The 17,437-nt window shown below is 54.8% G+C and overlaps 2 protein-coding genes and 1 long non-coding RNA gene across 5 annotated transcripts in view; 1 reads left to right on the forward strand and 2 right to left on the reverse strand.

Moving 5' to 3' along the window:
* TICAM1 (toll like receptor adaptor molecule 1) overlaps window positions 1-1,539 on the forward strand; it is a 4,748-nt gene extending 3,209 nt beyond the window's left edge. The window contains exon 3 of one of the 2 annotated variants that reach the window (XM_025196499.1): window positions 19-1,539. In XM_025196499.1, coding sequence (XP_025052284.1) covers window positions 19-1,247 — 1,229 coding nt within the window. In that variant the 3' untranslated portion in view covers window positions 1,248-1,539. The remainder of the gene's footprint in view (window positions 1-18) is intronic. The other variant, XM_025196500.1, reaches the window with a different exon arrangement.
* The window catches only part of LOC112549200, a 32,830-nt gene extending 22,748 nt beyond the window's left edge, over window positions 1-10,082 (reverse strand). Inside the window, exons 1-2 of one of the 2 annotated variants that reach the window (XR_003092560.1) lie at window positions 8,237-10,082; window positions 5,357-5,496 (exon numbers count right to left, since the gene is read on the reverse strand). This is a non-coding gene — a long non-coding RNA (uncharacterized LOC112549200). The remainder of the gene's footprint in view (window positions 1-5,356; window positions 5,497-8,236) is intronic. The other variant, XR_003092561.1, reaches the window with a different exon arrangement.
* Window positions 10,083-14,301: 4,219 nt separating this feature from the next.
* Window positions 14,302-17,429, reverse strand: FEM1A (fem-1 homolog A; the record flags this gene model as incomplete). Its single annotated transcript, XM_006017586.2, has 1 exon — window positions 14,302-17,429. A coding segment is annotated over one exon (1,239 nt), but the record flags the coding sequence as incomplete, so codon positions are not given.
* Between the last annotated feature and the right edge of the window lie 8 nt (window positions 17,430-17,437).

The following is a 17,437-nucleotide window of genomic DNA, read 5'->3' on the forward strand; positions in this document are numbered from 1 at the left end:
CGCGGAAAGGCCACGAGGGGAGCCGTAGCCTCGGGGACCCCTGTGGCGGGAGCTCTTGTCACCCATCGCTTCCAGTTCCTGAAACTGGGCTTCCCTCGCAGAGTGCCATGCACTGCCCCGTAGAGTGCAGTGATCTTCCCAGCACAGTGCCACCACCCAAGCCGCAGAGGCCACAAGCGGGCGTGCCCAAAGAGCCAGAAAAGGAGCCGCACGTGGGGCTTCCTGGCTCCAGTTCTAGCGCCATCCGGCTGCCAGTGGAGGATTCTTATGTTCCAACAGGGCATCGGAACATGGCATCTTCCTCCTCCTCCTCCTCCATCTGTCCCCCTCCCCTCCAACCACCAGCACCGGCACCAGCAACTGCCCCCTCATCAGAGCCAGACACTGGTGAGAGAAAGTTCTTCAGTTTTGTGGTCGTGCACGCCGTGGAGGACGTGGACATCGCCTGCCGGGTGAAGGAGCTGCTGGAGAGCATGGGGGTCCCGGACGGCGCCACGTTCTGCGAGGACTTCCTCGTTCCCGGGCACTGTCAGCTGACGTGCTTCCAGGACGCCATCAACAGCTCTGCTTTCACCCTCCTGCTGCTGACCGAGAACTTCCAGTGCCGCTTGTGCACGTACCAGATGAACTCTGCCCTGATGGACTCCATCCTGCGGCTGCACAAGTACAACTCGGTCATCCCCTTTGTGCCCAAGGAGTACCCCTTGAAGAAGGGGCAGATCCCTGGTGTGCTGGCAGGGCTAGTGCCCCTGGATGAGAACTCCCGGGTGTTCACCAAGAGAGTGAAGAATACTTTTGTCCTCAGCAAGATCAAGGAGCAGAGGACCAAGTGGAGTGAGATACAGCAGATCCAGGAGGCACACAGAAAGCAGAAGCAATACCAGGAGCATCTCCAAGCGGTGCAGCAGGCCTTAGCAGCTCTGAACATGGGGTCCCAGCCAGGCTTGTTGCCCCCCATGCAGCTGCCAGATCTGACGGGACTGCAGCAGTTTCTGTCGAGCCTGTCGGCCCAAGCAGCCTTAATAAACCAGCCTTACCCAGGCGGGCTGTTCATGCCTGGCTACTCGGCTCCCTCCCCTTCAGGTCTCCTGCCGGGTCACCAGAATATGGTGCCGGGGACAGGCCACCAGCCCCTCATCATTCAGAACGCACAGATGGTGCAGATTGGGGACCACAATCAGATGCAGGTGGAGAGGACCCAGTCGGTATCGGAAGACTCCGATGAAGAGACCAGCGAGTGTAACTGAGTGGAGGGGGCCAAGAGCTCAATGCTGCCCAGAGAAGTTAGCGCTTGGTTGGAAGGCCCTTCAGCAGGGATGGTCAGCCTTGCAATGCGAGCGCGAAACAAAAAGATGTCCTACCTCCTCCCCTCCTGTGGATGGGGAGAGTGGAAGGAAATGCCCCATCTCTGCTGTTGGATGAGAGGATGTGGGCTCCAAGCCCATGACAGCCTCTTCCCCCTTCGCAGATATTGGGGCAGGAAAGTGTTTTCCCAGTTTTGAGGGACCCGCAAATTTTAGAAATAAATTTTTTATTAATTTATTCCGTTTCTCCAAGTGCTCACTTCCTTGGCAGGGCAGGACAACCCTGGGGCATTTTGTCTTTCCCCCGGAACGGTTTGGCGTCCCTGAAATGCCCATGGGGTGACAGCCCGTCGGCGGAGAGCTGGGATTGCTGGAGTCAGCGACAGGGCCAGAACAATTAGATGTGCCGTGCAGCCTCGGGCAAGCTGCTTAGGTGAAAGATTGTCAGAAATGGCCAACGTGAGGCCTGACTTTGGCACCCCCAACCCTCCCCACTGTACCCCGGAGTGGGGCTGTTCAGCCGGGCCCCTGGGGTCTCATGCTGGGACATGAGATCGGTGCCCACGTTTCTGTCTGCCTCAGCCTCCCTCTTTGAGATGGGGAGTGCGGTGCTGGTTCACTCTGGTGAACTACTTTGAGATCTACCCTGAGAAGCCTCATGGGAGTGCCAAGTTCCCTAAAGGGTTAGAAAGCAAGACGTCCTTTGGTGCCTGGACAGGTGTCCCCTTAGACACACACATCCACATTCCCTTGTCACCGTGTTGATTCAAGGCTGTGATGCGTGGAGATCCCTGCGCTGGAGCACTCAGGGCTGTACTAAGTGCCCAGAGCTGGTCCAGCAGACACGCTGGCGAGAAGCTGATGTACTGAAGCACCTCTTGGTCTGTGAGTCTTGTCCGTCAGCAGGGGCAAGGGGCTCATCAGAAGTGCACGGCCCTGGAAGGCTGATGAGACGCCCAAAATAGAAGGAGGATCCAGGATTTGGGGTGGAGGGGGAATGGGATAGGACATCGAATGCTCCAGACATAAAAATCGGATCCCTGGTTTTAGCTCCAGGATGCCCACAGCCCCTGTCCCAAAGGGGACAGAGCCCCACCAGCAGTGTGCCGCCCCCTGGGAAGCACGGGCTTCGGGCATTGCCTACGCATGATCAAAAGCTGCTCAACAGGCCTGGGCAGCTGACAAAACCAACCTTGCAATACATCTTGCATGTAGAAACCAGCAGTCGTATCACGTTGCACACTTGGTTTCAGCGCCTAAACCAGATCCTTTGTACGAGTCATTAACCCGCAGGCAGCTCCCTCTCGCAGTGCATGCACGCCGAGAGCCCAGATCTGTCCTCCCCGATGTAACTGCATTAGCCCTGAAGCCAGTGGGCACCTGTGCCTCTTTAGGAGACTGCTCCTTCGGCCCCAAGTGGGCATGAGCTCTGGATTTTGAGGGTGAAGGTGACTTAGCTGATGTCCCCCAAATCCTGCAAGGTTGCCTGCCTGGGGATGAGCCAGCCACCAGCTTCTCAGTGGAGGGCCCAGCTTGAAAGCAGCCTTGCTAAACTGTCATCAAAACGCCCTTGCCCAGGCACCAGACTTGTTCAGACCTGGTTATGCTCTTGCCCGGACACCAGATCTGTTCAGCCCTGGTGACCATGACACGACAACGCTCTCCGGTGAGTGCCACTGCAAAGCTACATGCATGCCAGCAGAGTCAGCGGCCTCACTATCCAAAGATCTGGGGCACCTCAGCAACCTTGGGATAAAGGTTAAACCAGAGTTCGGCCTGCCTGCCAGCACACTGTCCAGACCGTGTTAAACAACATCCACTGTACACGTCTAATTCTTCCCAGCAGGCGTTAGATGCAACTGCGACCTAGATGCCGCAGTACTGAGTGCATTAGAAATACCCCTTTAGTTAAAGAGCAGCTCCTACCCACTCCATGGCTATAGCAATAGCAGGAGGGTTGGAAACTTAAGCTCGATGCTTTTTTAAAATAAGAACAGCGTCTTATATCTCACCTGACCTCGAAAGACAGCACTAAGCAGTGCGAGGCCTGCAAGCGGCGGGTGGGGATAGTGAAGGACAGAGGGAAAACTTCCCCAGTACAGCCCTAGCCTGGAAGGTGACTGGGAGCGGGATGTGGGCTTTGCACATTTAACTCTCACAGTGGTGTCCAAAGGTCTGAACTGATCTCAGTGCCCCGTCCCGCTGGCAGCTGTGCAAACCCACAGGGAGGCCCCCCACCCCCATGCTCCTGGGGCCTGACGAGGCATTGGGGCTCCCTGCCAAGAAGGGGGATGGGTAGGGTTGACATGGGATGGGGTGGTGCCAGCATCTCCAGGGCTTTGGCACGGAGACAATCCACAAGCGCACAAGGAAAGAGCCGACACAAAAGGCCACCTGGCTTCGTTAACGCGGCCGCGAGGGGAAAGACGGAGCTGGTGGCTGCTTTTCAGCCCGCTTTACACAAAAAAGCAAGGCCTGGGCACTTCCCACCCCCCGCCACCCCCGCACCAGTTCCTCCAGCTAAGTTTCCTCTGCAGCCAGGAGAGGCCATTGCCGCTCCCAAGGGGAGTCCATCCGAGGGAGCTGGTGTGCGGGGTGGCTTGCGCAAGGGGCACAGCCTGGGTAGCAGGACTGCAGCCCGGCCACGGCCCCGGCGGGTGTGAGACGGCCGGGCACTCAGTAGCGGCGTGTTCCAGCTCATGCGGGTTCGCGGTGCAGGGGGGCGGGAGGGAGATTTTCTCCCTTGTGCAACACTGGCTCCGGGGGCCAGCGTGGGCAGGCGTTTTCTTAGTTAAAAACAAGGGTTAAAGAGCAACAGCCTGATTGCGGGGGTTGGGGGGGCAGCTAGGGACGGAGCCAGAGGACGGGAAGGTTTGGTCTCCAACATTGGGAAGCCCAATCCAGAGCAAGGCTTGGTGCTGCTGGAGGCCGCCGGCTAGGTCTGAGCTTGACGCTCACACAGTGACACCAGGTCCGTACGGAGGAGGACGCTGAAGTCCCAAGTCATTTTCAACGGGCTTCCAACGAAAGCTGGAAATCTGCTTGCTGTCTAGCTCCTGCCAGAGCCCCCTAGCTCGCCTCCCACCTCCCACGGCTGCACCCTGCACTGTTCCCCCCAGCCGCGGAGCCGAGCTGCTCTATTCGGACTCATGCCACACTGCCAAGAAAGGGATGTGCCAGCTCAACTCTGCCATCGGAGACACTTCGGCTGCCCCGCTGCCCGGGCGTATCCAGCAGGGCTGCAGATAACCCTTGAGTCACAGGCGACTTCAGCTCGTTCTGAGAGTAGTAACACAACCTTTGAAGTCAGTGATTGCGTGCTCTCGGGGTGGCACCGAGCACATCTGCTGAGTCACGGCTCGGAGAAGAACCGGCCTTCCCAGTGCCACCAGTTCACGCCTTCAATGCTACCTGCTAGTACTGGGGTAAGAGCCTCAGTGCCAAATGCAGGGCAATCCTAAGAGGTGGAGCGTGGCATTGCAGTGTGCAAACACCGGCAGAGCCCCCAGGGCGGGCACACGCAGGGCGGATTACAGCGAGGCAGTGGCGCTGGGGTGGATCGTACGTGGCTAGCACGCAGGGTGTATTAAATGCAGCATCACTCAGGCCCGGCGGGTGACACAGCAGGAGCCCCCCTGGGAGCTGGCGCGCTTGAGGATGACCACGCCGCTGTGCCAGGCAGAACTGGTGACAAGAAACAGGAAGTGGTGACAACACAACTTCCCCATGGGGCGCTCGGCAATGCAGCTGCCTCCGTCCCGCGCCCCTGCCAAGGGCAGCCGGGCTGAGTCGCAGGTGGGGGCACCCTCAGCAGAAAGGAAGCGTCTAGCAGGGCTGTAGCTATTTCCTAATGGTCAGCGCTGGCTGTGGCTTCCCTGCACCATCGCCTTCCTTTGGGAAGGACCTGGCAAGCTGAGGGGCAAGCCAGTGCCCCCACACATGTACCAAAACTTTGGCTATTAGCTAAGGCAAAACCAGCAGGTGCCTGAGGCTGGATCTCTGTGGAGCAGGATGATCTCTGCCCATCAAAGGCTGGGGAGGGTGCTTGGTACCTCTGTGTGAAGGGGTGACTGGCTCTGGGGAGATTCAGACTCAGCTCTTGGCTCTGCCCTGGGTGTCCGCTGTGACCTTGGGCAAATCACTTCGTCTTTTCTGGTGCAAAAATCCAGACCTCTTGGTTCAGAGATGATACCTGAGAAATTGCAAAAAAAAATTTCTGCAAGCTTTTGGGTTCACACACCCTTCATCAGGCTCAGGGAAAAGCCCTTTGTCTTTTCCAAGTTCAAATCCCCACCTATCGCACAGAGTTGATGCTTCCTCTGCTTAGACTTGCTGGAGCTATTAGGCCAGTCTGTCAAGAGGGGGCACTCTGCTGCCATGGAGCGGTCCAGAGTTTAAAGGCTCACTTTATGGAGAGTGGTGAGAGCCAGGGATCCCCTGTCTGGTGCCCCAGGAGTCTCCAGCCACCCAGCCACAGCGCAACCCTACTCCCTCCCCTTCAGAGAGCTGCCGAATCCCACTGAGAGAGTGCCCCTGGGCCCAGCTGTCTGATATAGGAGGAAATAAATTATTGTAGCAAGAGTCACAGCCAGGGTTCCCATGTCCCTCCAGACCCCTCTGCCTTCATTCTGTACTGGGCAGCCCCGCACCACTGCCAGGTGTAGAGCAATTCGCTGAGACCTGCCGACACAAGGCGCATCAAACTAAATGAAGGAAGTGCCACGTAGCAGGCCAAGCAAAGGCTGGGGAGCTGGCTCTGGTTTTGCACTTCAGCCAGCCACCTGGGTTAAGGCCCTGGCTTCCAGGGGCCTGTGCCCAAATTCTGAACTCCCTACACAGCCCCTGGGGAGAGACGATGTCCAGACCGGGCTCCCAAACCACCAGCCCACACAGCAGGGCTGGCCTACAGCCGCTGGTTGGCAAATCCTAAAAGCCACCTTTCCTCTCTCCGGAGCTTAAGCACCTCCACAGGGCCACAGAAGGGGTCTCCGCCCTGGCGGGGTGCAGTCTACATCAGACACGATGCACGGGAATGGAGGCGGCAAGCCTACACACCCTTGCGAGTCCTAGCGGGTACTGTTTCTGCCCGCTCCTCTAGCCGATTTCAAGCCCGCGTGGCCCTTTGCTCAACCCAAACCAGTCGCCTACACTGCCCAGCCAAGCACTGCAATAGCACCTGCAGCAGGTTGCTAGCTGGGAAGAACTGGTCCCATGCCTGCTCCTTCCCACCAAGTATATTGATTGTGGAGGGTGGAGATTATGGATGCCCTCAGGTAGAGAAGGAAGTTACCCTGGGTCTTGTGCTACCGCAGTCAAAAGCTCTGACTGCTGGGCTCTCCTGGCAGCGAGGGGGGCATCCTGTTTGAAAAGGCAGCAGTGGCTGTCACTGCAACTGTGGGCAGAAACCCACCCTGATGGGGGGCTGCTTGCCCCTCCAGGAAAAGCCAGTGAAAGGCTTAGTCTGTGGGGCTGGTCCTGGCATGGGGGTGGCTGCGGTGCCAAGCTGTTCAGACCCGTCTGGGCCGAGGTGCTTCCAGGCGCATGCAGAAGCAGAATGTAGGTATCTGAGGACCTGAGTATCTGAACCAGAAGCGTCTCCGGAGGCCAGGCGCCTGCAGGCCGGAAAGCAGCTGAGCAGGTGGCTTGGGGACAACAGCTTTGGATTCAGGTCTGTAAATTCAGTATCAGGGCTGAAGCCCCTTTCTGGATTTGGATGTGCAGCTGACCCCCTACCCTGGGGGGGCTGCAGCTCCTGGGAGGAGGGATGGGGGACTCGGGGCAGTCCCGCTGCTGCTGCACCCGCCAAGCTTGCCTGACCCCGCCAAGCTTGCCCCCTCCCGCCCATCCCAGGAACTGCAGTGGCGCCTTCTTGCCACGTCCCACTTTGGCACGGCTCTGCTTTTATTTTTAACCTCTGCACTTTTGGTGACCACAAGCAAAGCGGTTTGCTTTATATAGCATCTGCCGAGGGCCTCAGCGGGCAACGGCAGGGCCCAGGTGCTTGGATCTAAGCAGAGATCCCTCCCCAGTGTAAAGTGAGACCCTATTTTGCCTCCCTTATGTAACCTGCCTTTGTGTGACCAACAGTTGCTGTTGTGCGGCTGCCGAGAACAACCCTTCTCTTGAAAGCAAACTCAGGAGCTCCTGCCAGCCCGGGCTCACTTCTCCAACAACTCCTTGTGCAAGACCGGCTGGTCAGGTGGAAGCTTGTGAATAAGAAACCCTCTTACTGGGAGGGATTTAGGCTGTGGAGGGCAGAGAGGGATGGCAGAGACCTGCAAAGAGCATGCATGTGTGTGCGTGGGGGGGTTCACTCCAGTTTTATACAGGCTTCCCTGTTTCTGTCGGAGGTCTGCTCAGAAGACCAGAGCAAGACGGCGCTTTGTCAGCCCCCAGATAACAGGGTGAGGAAGAACCAGGTACTTTTTCCATCCAGGCGCTTCAAGCACTTGAATCTAGTGAGCACCCATCTCACACCCAAACCACAGCATTTGAAAGCAGATGGACTAAGAATCCCAGCCCCCCAACTGCTCAGGTCCGACGGGCCTGGGCTGTCGCGGTGCCGCCAGCGCTCCAGCCAACAACAGACACTGCCAGGAGAAACCTCCTAGTGCCTCAGGGACTCCTTAATTGGATTCAGGGTCTGCAGGTGCTCCGGCATCCTTCCATACATGACCTGAGACTGATCACTGTCCAGGACCCTGGCAGCCACCCCTCTCAGGGGAAGGGAAGTTCACAGTCCAGCCATGGGCTCCCTGCAGCCTGGGGCTCGCAAGTCTTTGGTCCCTTTACCCCCATGGCTCTTGGTTCCCCTTTTGCAAAGGCGGGGGGAGAGACCTCATGCCTGATCTGCTTTGGGCTCCCACCCCAGGCACCTGATGTTGATCTACGGAGGATTGTTCCTTCCACCATTGCCCCCCGCTGCATCCTACCTGCCCTGCCTGGTGGTCCTGCTCCCCTCCTTGCTCTTTCCGCAGCTGCTCTCAGCCTGTGCCTCCAAAGCCCTCCAGAGCAGCCTGCTGCCCCCTTCTACCTGGCCTGCAGCCTCCTACTGCACCTGTTTCTAATGGGTTGCTTGGTTGCAGCTGGGGGAGGTAATTAGCACTCCCCCCACTTAACCTTTCATGGCTTGTATGATGGGCTGCACAGGTTTTCCTCACTTTGTGCTGTACATATGCTCCTGGAAAACGGCACATAACTCAAATTAGCATAAAGGGAACCCACTTTACAATGTAACAAGCAGGGATACGTTCCAAGACCTCGACTGTACTGACCCCAAGACCCATTTCCACCACTTTTACAAGACAATTTTGGTCCTCCCCAACAGCAGACAGTGCACACAAGCACAGGGCACTATCATAATGGGGGTGGCAACTGCAGAAACGTGTCGCAGACGACAAGCGAGGAGCACAGATCCACCCCGGAGACGACATATCGGTTAACGCACCGTGTAAAGCAGCTAACTGCGGGCTTCCACCACACCGATTGCATGAGAGTGCATTTACCTTGCATATAACGAAGTTTTGGTATAAAAAGGGTCATTGCATAAGAGCAAATTCGCACATACAGAACCTGCATAAAGTGAGGGAAATCTGTATCCAGTCTACGGGACATTTACTGTGTTCTTTAACTTAAGGGAAGACGCCACTCATAGTTCAAAGGAAAAAGCCAGTGCTCCTCCCACCCTTTCAGTTTTTTACATGCCCCTTTAACATCCAGTTTAGCCCCATCCTGGCAGCAGATTCAAGTCAGCAGGGAGTCTGCTGGCTGCTGCGGGGATAGCGTGGCACTCAGGACCAGGCCAGAGGGAGGTATCTCCATCCTCAGCCCGGGTGGGGAAGGTTCCTGCTATTCGCTTTAGGGCCCTCCTCAGGATTCACTTCTGCCGTGATGCCTCTGAAAGTCTCAACAGTGACCGTGTCCTGGGCATGCTGCGATGATGGCTGCTTATTGCCCTGCTCCTACCAGAGGGCTCCCTAGCTTGTGCTCCATCATTGCATGCTGCCCCTTCCCGTGGGCTGTTTGGGGCAGAGACCATTACTGCTACTTTGTACAGCACATGGCACCCCGAGACCCCACTCTGCTCCTAGTGCTGGTTCACAGCATCACCTAAAGGGCAAGCAATATTTGGGTCTTGTGCCCAAATTGTAGGCCCCACCCTGCACTCGTTAACTCAGGAGTGCAACGGGGCTCCTCTGATCAGCAGAGGGAGGGGAGACAGCTGGCTCGGGAGAACAGAGACCTGGACCGCGTGCTGCTGGGCGCACTTCTCCTCTCCGGCCTGACATGCCGTGGAGCCTGTGACTGCCCGAGAAGGCAGATGCTCCTTTAGGGGTTGCCAGCCAGGCCTTGCTCTTGTCAGAGGAACGTTTGAGCATTTGCAACCCTCCTGCGGTTTCCCTGTCCTGCACAAATGCTGACGCAGCGCCCCTATCTTTAACCTCCGTTCTGCTCTCGGTAAACACTGATCATGTAACACAAGCAGGATCCCGGGTGCTTGAAAGATCTCCATAGAAGGGCACCAGCCACTGGCAACAGCAGAGCCTCAGGTGTGAATCTCTCCCCCTTCCCTGAGTCTCTGCGGACACCTACAATCACTGCCTCTGGGTTGAGCTGAAGCTTACAAGACAGAATAGAAAAGTTCCCTTTTTCCCACGAAGCAAGAAGGAAATGTAAACTAATGACCCTAGTGGACTCCAAGATGAACATGAGTCAGCAGTGTGACGAAGCCATCAAAAAAGCCAGTGGCACTTTATCGTGCATCAGCAGATGCATGACGAATAGGTCCAAGGAGGTGATACTTCCCCTCTATCGGGCGCTGGTCAGACCACAGTTGGAGTACTGCGTGGTTTTGGGCGCCACACTTTAGGAGGGATGCGGATAACCTGGAGAGGGTCCAGAGAAGGGCCACTGGTATGGTTAAGGGCCTACAGACCAAGCCCTACGAGGAGAGCCTAGAGAACCTGGATCTATTCAGCCTCCGCAAGAGAAGGTTGAGAGGCGACCTTGTGGCTGCCTATAAGTGCATCACGGGGGCACAGAAGGGAATTGGGGAGGATTTATTCACCAAGGCGCCCCCGGGGGTTACAAGAAATAATGGCCACAAGCTAGCAGAGAGCAGATTTAGACTGGACATTAGGAAGAACTTCTTCACAGTTCGAGTGGCCAGGGTCTGGAACGGGCTCCCAAGGGAGGTGGTGCTCTCCCCTACCCTGGGGGGCTTCAAGAGGAGGTTAGATGAGTATCTAGCTGGGGTCATCTAGACCCAGCCCTCTTTCCTGCCTATGCAGGGGGTCGGACTCGATGATCTATTGAGGTCCCTTCCGACCCTAACATCTATGAATCTATGAATCTGTGACCCAGCCATTACAGAGGAACTTGCAGTGTTGCTTCCATCAAGCCATGTGGCGAGCCAGCTACCAGCCCAAGTGGAAAACCTCTTCCGTCCTAATACAAAACCAGTCTCGAAATGCTTGCTGCCCTAGGCAACTCCCCGCTCTGCCCTGGATGGTGGAGTTGGCCCAGACAACACCTACAATAAATAATGACTGGTTCATGGTAATTATACTTAGATTCACGCAGTGATTTCGCTCAGCCAGCAATTACCATCAACGTCTAATTGCTAGGCCCTTACCATGTAATTACAGGTTATTTATGTTCTGCAAAAAGGTAAAGCAATCAGCTTCTTTCTGCCAGATGAGGCCTCCCTTCTGCCAGAGCCAAATGATGGGCCAGAGTCTGCAGCCAGCTGACCTGAGGATCACAACTTTTTTCTGCACTGCTGGGTCATGGCTCCTTTTGTATCCCCTGCCACAGCCCTGTAGGGAGAAGGCAAGCGAGTCAGAGAGCATCAGACATGCTTAGCTAGCGGGGTTCAGCTGATGGTGATCCCTGCCTAAGCCTGGAGGCAATAAGGTTCCCATCCCTGCAAGGACAGGTGTCCATCGAAATGTTCTCGCAGTGCCACAGGGACAGCAGGAACTCTGCCCAGTTGGTTCACAAAAGATGTGGCCAGCACTGGACTCGACTGAGGCACAACCCAGGCATATGCCAAAGCTACCGGAGAACACGCCTGCACTCCAGGTGAATGCTCTGCCCGCACTCCCCATTTCAGGTCCAGGGGCAGTTTCACACTACAGAAGAGACAAGAGCCAATGCAGGGTTGTTCTTACGGTGAAGCTGTCAGTGTTAGAAGCCTCTAGCAACGTCCGCTCACTTCTGTGGGACAGACCATCCCGTGGCCCAGAAGAGTCAGCCTAGTTGTATCCCTTATTTCTGTGTAAACCCTTCTGTCCCATCCAAAACATTCCTCTCGCTGCTCGGCATTTATGCCCTTCCACTTCTTGGAGGCTATTCGATCATTGCACAGCAAGAAACATTGAATCTTCCTTATAGAGCGCCCTCTCCCCCCAGCACCCCAATAATTTTCTGGCAATGAATTGGGTGGAATTAAAGGCTTGGCAAAATGATACTGTATACTTAAAAATTCTGCCTCCTGCCCCCAGCCGCAGACTAGAAGTACACTGCCTCCTACCCCCAGCCATGGACCAGGCCCCAAACTCCAGAACACATCAAGAGGAGTGATGATAACATCACAGAATGAGTAATACATGCCGGGGTTTCCCGGCGTGTGCCTTTATCTAGTTGCTGGTAATACTGTATCTGGTGCCCCTGTTCAGGACCCTTTTGGGTGTCTGAAAAGTGCTGAGTATCCCTCCCTCCAAGGGAATCAGCCCCCTTTATTTTCCATTCCACACACAATATCTGGAGTCACTGTGCCAAATCTCAGCCACACAAATACTTTCACTCTTCTAGCACTTCCCAGTCAAGAATCAGTCCTGAGCCAATTCACTAAGCAGAGTAGCTAGTACAGAATAAAATCACTTAACTTTTATGTTCCAATGAGACTGAACAGCCACTGGAATAGCTCTAAGGGAACAACTATGCCCGTCGATTTGCTGTGTAGATAAGCACTAATTGGTAAGAACCTGGTTTGCAAAAAATATGTATCAGCAACTTGGGCACTTCAAAAGCATTAAATACGGACCCCACCAATGCTGAGATTTTAAGAAGAAAATCAGGGGAATTTGGTGGTATGGAAGTCAGATATCCAATTCCCTTGAGAGGCTGTCTACTGGAATCCTTCAGTGAGGCTGCACAATCATTCCAGGGTCGAAAGGAAACTGTTTAGGACCTAATCCTACAAATGGTTAAGACAAACTACACGGCGAGTCCAACAGACTACACAGGAGAGCCAGCCCATGTGTGCAAGGGCAAAGGCTGAACTGATGAAAGCTGTTACCCAAATGGCAGTCTTGGATTACATTTAGACACACAAAGCGAGATTCTCAGGTTGCAAAGAGGATGTAATGCAAACGCTGTGAGCAAAGTGACCAACTCCACTAAATTCAGGGACTGCGGGCCTAAACTTTAGACCTTGTTAACGTAAAGGGGAAGTGTGCTATGAAAGTTCAGTTCTGAATGTGCGTTCGTGCATTTTATACAGTGGTGAAAAGACTTTGGTGTTTGGTTTAGAATACTTCCTGGCCATTTCTGGAACAGGCACAGGTGAGCTTTGTCATAAAGCAGCAGCACCAGGAAATTAACCTAATTACCTAATTAGAAGGGACAGTCTGCACTGAAAACCCCGAGAGGTAAAGACAGTAAGGGTGCTTGCAGATGTAACCCCCCCTCCTCAAAAGGTGCTTTACTTTAAACTTGGCATGTTCCTATGCTGAGCCCTGCACATGCCCAGAAGCGGCAGTGTGTTACTTTGACCCCGCTTGCCAGACCTATGTAAAGACTGGGTGCATTAGTGGGGCTTTTTTGGTGCTTTTATCTAATAGCTGAGTGAATCAGCTTTAGCTAAAAGCACCAAAACGCCTCGCTGAAGTGATGCTGCAGAGCCAGGTTGAAGTAACTCGCTGCTTCTTCCAATAAAGTGCAATTCATTTGCCTTTTTTTTTAAATGTCTGCAAACAACCTAAAGCTACATCACAGGAAGCAAAGCAGCAGCATTAGCTAAACCCTGCTTGTGTGCTGTGACTTGTTACACAGCCCCTAACCCTCTGCAGACATCTACTGACTTAGGTGGGACTCAGCCCGGTACAAGGATCCATTTTAGCAGATCCCAACTGAGAAGCACTGAAGAGGAAGGGCTGGGACTGTGATGCAGTCCACTGCCCCTGTCTGTGCTGCCCTTTAATACTAAATGGGGCTTTTAAAACAGAGGGGCATCAGTCCACGGTTAAGTCCTTCTGCTCCCATTCCACTTGGAAATGGGTCGCACCCTCTTGCTTGCCTATGGGGCATCTGCTACAGGACTCTCCACCTTGTTTCAGGGCTGCTTAGAGCACACACAGTGAAAAGAACTGCCTGGATGCTCACATGTTATAGGCAAATAAGTTTAAAGACAGCACAAGCAATTTCGGGTCAGGCTTTGAGAAGCGGTCAGTCCCCATGGGTTCTGCTTCTCTGCAAGAAGGAATTTGTGCTTTGGCAAATCTGATTGTTGAGGTCTAGTCAGGCCGACAACGTAGAATTGAACGCAGTCTTTGTTCCCACACTGATCCTTGACAGCTCGCTGCCAATTCTGGCGGGTTTATACCCCGCTGCCCACTTCCCCACCTGGCTGCTGTGGCAGACTCCAGTTCAGCTAGGGACGTTACAGATATAAGGAGCACAGTGAAGTCAGTGAGGCTACCCACATGCTGGAAGTACTTGGCAAAGTAAGACCTCAAGTGGCCAACAGACCAGAGTTGTCACTTGATATATTGATGGTAAACATAAGTTGTTCCCAGAGGAGTGTGCTCTGCCCTTTGAGAGAAAGAGGGAGCATGTCTCCAAATGTAGATTTAAATCGCCCATAGCTGGGAAGCTCTGCTGGAACGAACAAAGCCACCCACGTACTACCAGAACTTCAGTCTGCTTCCAGCCCCTCCTCACAAGACAGACCCTGAAGACACAGGCCCCTCAGAAAGGAACAGGGAGGCATTTGCATTCTAGCAGCATTTTTTTTTGTTTTATTATTTAAAGTTAGGAGCAGTCGGCTCGCAAAATTGAACAAATCTGTCTCTGCAGTTTAGTCCATGTTTCAGCCAGAAGGGGGGGTGGGGGAAGTAGCTAAATTAACTCCGCACTTGACTCGATGCATGTTAAACCTTCTTGCCTTATAAATAACATTTCTTTTAAATAGTTAACACTGCAAAAACTAAAACAGCAGAACTACAGTATCTGTATGAGGCAGAGAATATTGGATTATTGAGGCTTACGGTTCAGCTGGCCTGCAAATCCCAGCACAGCAGCTCTGCGGGCATATAGTGCATTAGTGTTTGTCAGGGCTCTGCTCTCCTGGTCCTGACCTTTCCCCAAAGCTCTGAGGGGCAGCTGCTTCCCCCTCAGCTATGTGTTTTGCTCTGACTGGGCCAAGAAATTAGACACAGGCTGGCAAAGCACAGTCATTCCTGCATAGAGAGGATCTGAGATTGGGGCAGCATCGTATTTCCCAGCGCTGACTATTCCCCACTGAGTGGAGCAACAGTACCACCGCCCCCCAATCAAAGTCAGGGCTAAAATGCTTTTGTGCAGACCCTAATGCACAAAAACAGCTTGCCCTGATAGCAGCCACATGAGAGATCCCCATCTCAGTCCTGAAGCTAGCACCATCTGTCCTATACTTGCAAAAGAATCAAAAACCCCAAACCACGCTGGCCCTTTTGATGGAGGTTTTCCAGAGCAGGGTGATTACAGAGAGCGCAGGATCAGTATCTTAAACAGTACAAAAAAGCCCAAATATTAACAATCCTTCATTAGCGGTAGCTCTTTCCTAGAGACGTTTAGACACTCCCCAAATGCTTACCTGCCTCCCATCAACCCCCAGACTGCATCCCCACTGCACATGCTTTTCAACCCCAGAATGGTTAGCAAGATGGTATCCGATCATGTCCCACATCTGCAGCCCTGTCGGCCTGAGAGTGGTCACACAGGCCCACCCTGGAGTCCACACAGAGCTCCAGTGGAAACAGTGGGTCTCTATCTAGACCAGGGGTCAGCATATGCAATGGGAAGAAAGCCAGCAATTTGACTACTCAGCTTGGCTTTTTTTTTTTTTTAAATAGATGCCTCCCTTTCCCTCATCTCTCCCTCTTCCCCCCAACCACATTCAAACAAGCCACCACCTGCTGTTGAAGCCACTCTAGTACAGGATTGGAGAAACCAGGCAGTGTGGATGAGGCCTGGCACAGACAGGGAAAAAAACCCAGCTTTACACATACTCATTGCAAATCTGAGAACTCCTACACTGATGGGGAAGCAAACGAGCCACCAAGCCTCGCTTTACCCTCAAGTCAGCAGCCAAGAACTCTACTGAGCACTGGCCACTCAGCTCTTAGGCTCAAGTGCTAAAGCCAGGGGGGAACAAGGCATAAGGTTACACTGGAAGATGTAGGATATTTTATTCCTTGCTTGCATTTCTCTGTTCAGTGCTCAAGGCAGGGGTAGGGCAGAGCCGGGGCACATATGTGAATCTGCAGCTAGTCCAGAGCATAAAGACTGAGTGAATCTGGCATTAATGGAAGAAATGGTAGGATATTGAGGAATCTGCCTTAAGAGCTCCACTGGCCAAAGGGCAAGACAGACAGCAATGGGGGAAGGCCATGGCTGCAACCTCCTCTTGGCGCAGTTCGCTATTTCTGGCACCTGGAGATGTGGAGGAGGAGGAGGAGATGCCCCAGCCACAACCTCTTGAGTTTTCTACCCCGTGTGGACAAGCTCACTGGTGATGAGGATGGACAGCACTTGCAGCCTGCCTCAGGGCAAGGAAGGCTTCCAACCTTGCTCCCTCCTGGGGATCATGTGGAAGGCGGGTGGCCCCGTTGCTCTCCCACCCTAGTGAAGTTCAATGAAGGCCTCCAGCTCTTCAGGGATGAAGCCTTTGTAGGGGATCTTGTGCTTGTCGAGGGCACGCGCAGCAAGGCACTGGAGGGTGATGTAATTGAAGGGCTGCATCATGCTCTTGGTGAGCAGCTTCTCATCGAGCAGCTCATAGGCTGTCTGCTTGAAGGCATTGGTGGCATCCATGTGGGCTCCGGCCTCCATGAGGGCACTCATGATCAGCGGGCAGTTGTTTCGGGCAGCTATGTGCAGCGGGGTGTTGTTATCGTAGTCCCGGCTGTCAGGGTCAGCCCCGCACTCCAGCAGCAAGTTCACGACATGGAGCGACGGGAACTTGCCCACTGGGTAACGCCCCACCGTGGTGGTGTCCTTGTCCACAGCCATGTGCAAGGGAGTGAAGCCGTTCTTGCCCCGGGGGCTGCACTTGAGCAGGCGGTAGATGGTCTGACGCTTCTGATGTTCCTCCTCCGGCGCGCACTCCACCTTCTCCAGCAGGAAGACCAGATGCAGGATGATGGCTAAGGTCTTGGTGAACTGTGCCGAATCGGTGACCGGGTCCTTGCCGTGCAGAAGCGCCCGCTCCACCTCCCGGACGCCTTTGCTTAACACGCCCATGAGGTCAGAGAAGCCCAGCTGGGTTGCTAAGGTGCCCTTGGAGCGGTCCTGAAGCACGTACGAGAAGAGCTCGGCAAAGGAGAGAAAACTGCTGGCAGTCATGGGGCTGAGAGGCTCCAGGTTGCCTTGCTGCATGTCCAGGGCGTACTTCCACAGGTTGATGCAGCGCTCGAAGTTGCCCGAGTCAGCATAGACGGCCCCCCTGTAACGAATGTAATACGAGGTGTCCGGGTGCGAAGGGCCCAGGACGCGCTCTCGGATCAGCAGCGCCTGCATGCGCATCTCATCCGGGTCCGTGATCAGGCCTTCCAGCTCGTCCAGCGTGCTCACTTCCCGCGCGTAGTCGTAGGCCAGCACCAGCTGCCGCGGCTCCGGCTTGGCCAGGTAGCGCCCTCCCTGGTGCCGCAGCTCCATGGCTCGCCGCCAGTGCTTGAGGGCCCCCAGGAGGTCGCGCTTCTTATCCACGAACGTGGCCCCCAGCAGCTCCAGCGCCTCCACGGCGTCCTCTCGGGAGCACAGCACGCACGGTGCCGGCTGCTCGTCCCCATCGTCCCGCTGCTCTTCCTCAGGGCAGCTCGAGCCCCTCGCGGCGGCGGCGGCGGGCGGCACCCACGCGGGGGGGGGCG

The sequence above is a fragment of the Alligator sinensis genome, unplaced genomic scaffold (genome assembly GCF_000455745.1).
Source record: "Alligator sinensis unplaced genomic scaffold, ASM45574v1 scaffold1295_1, whole genome shotgun sequence".
Taxonomy (NCBI): Eukaryota; Metazoa; Chordata; order Crocodylia; family Alligatoridae; genus Alligator; species Alligator sinensis.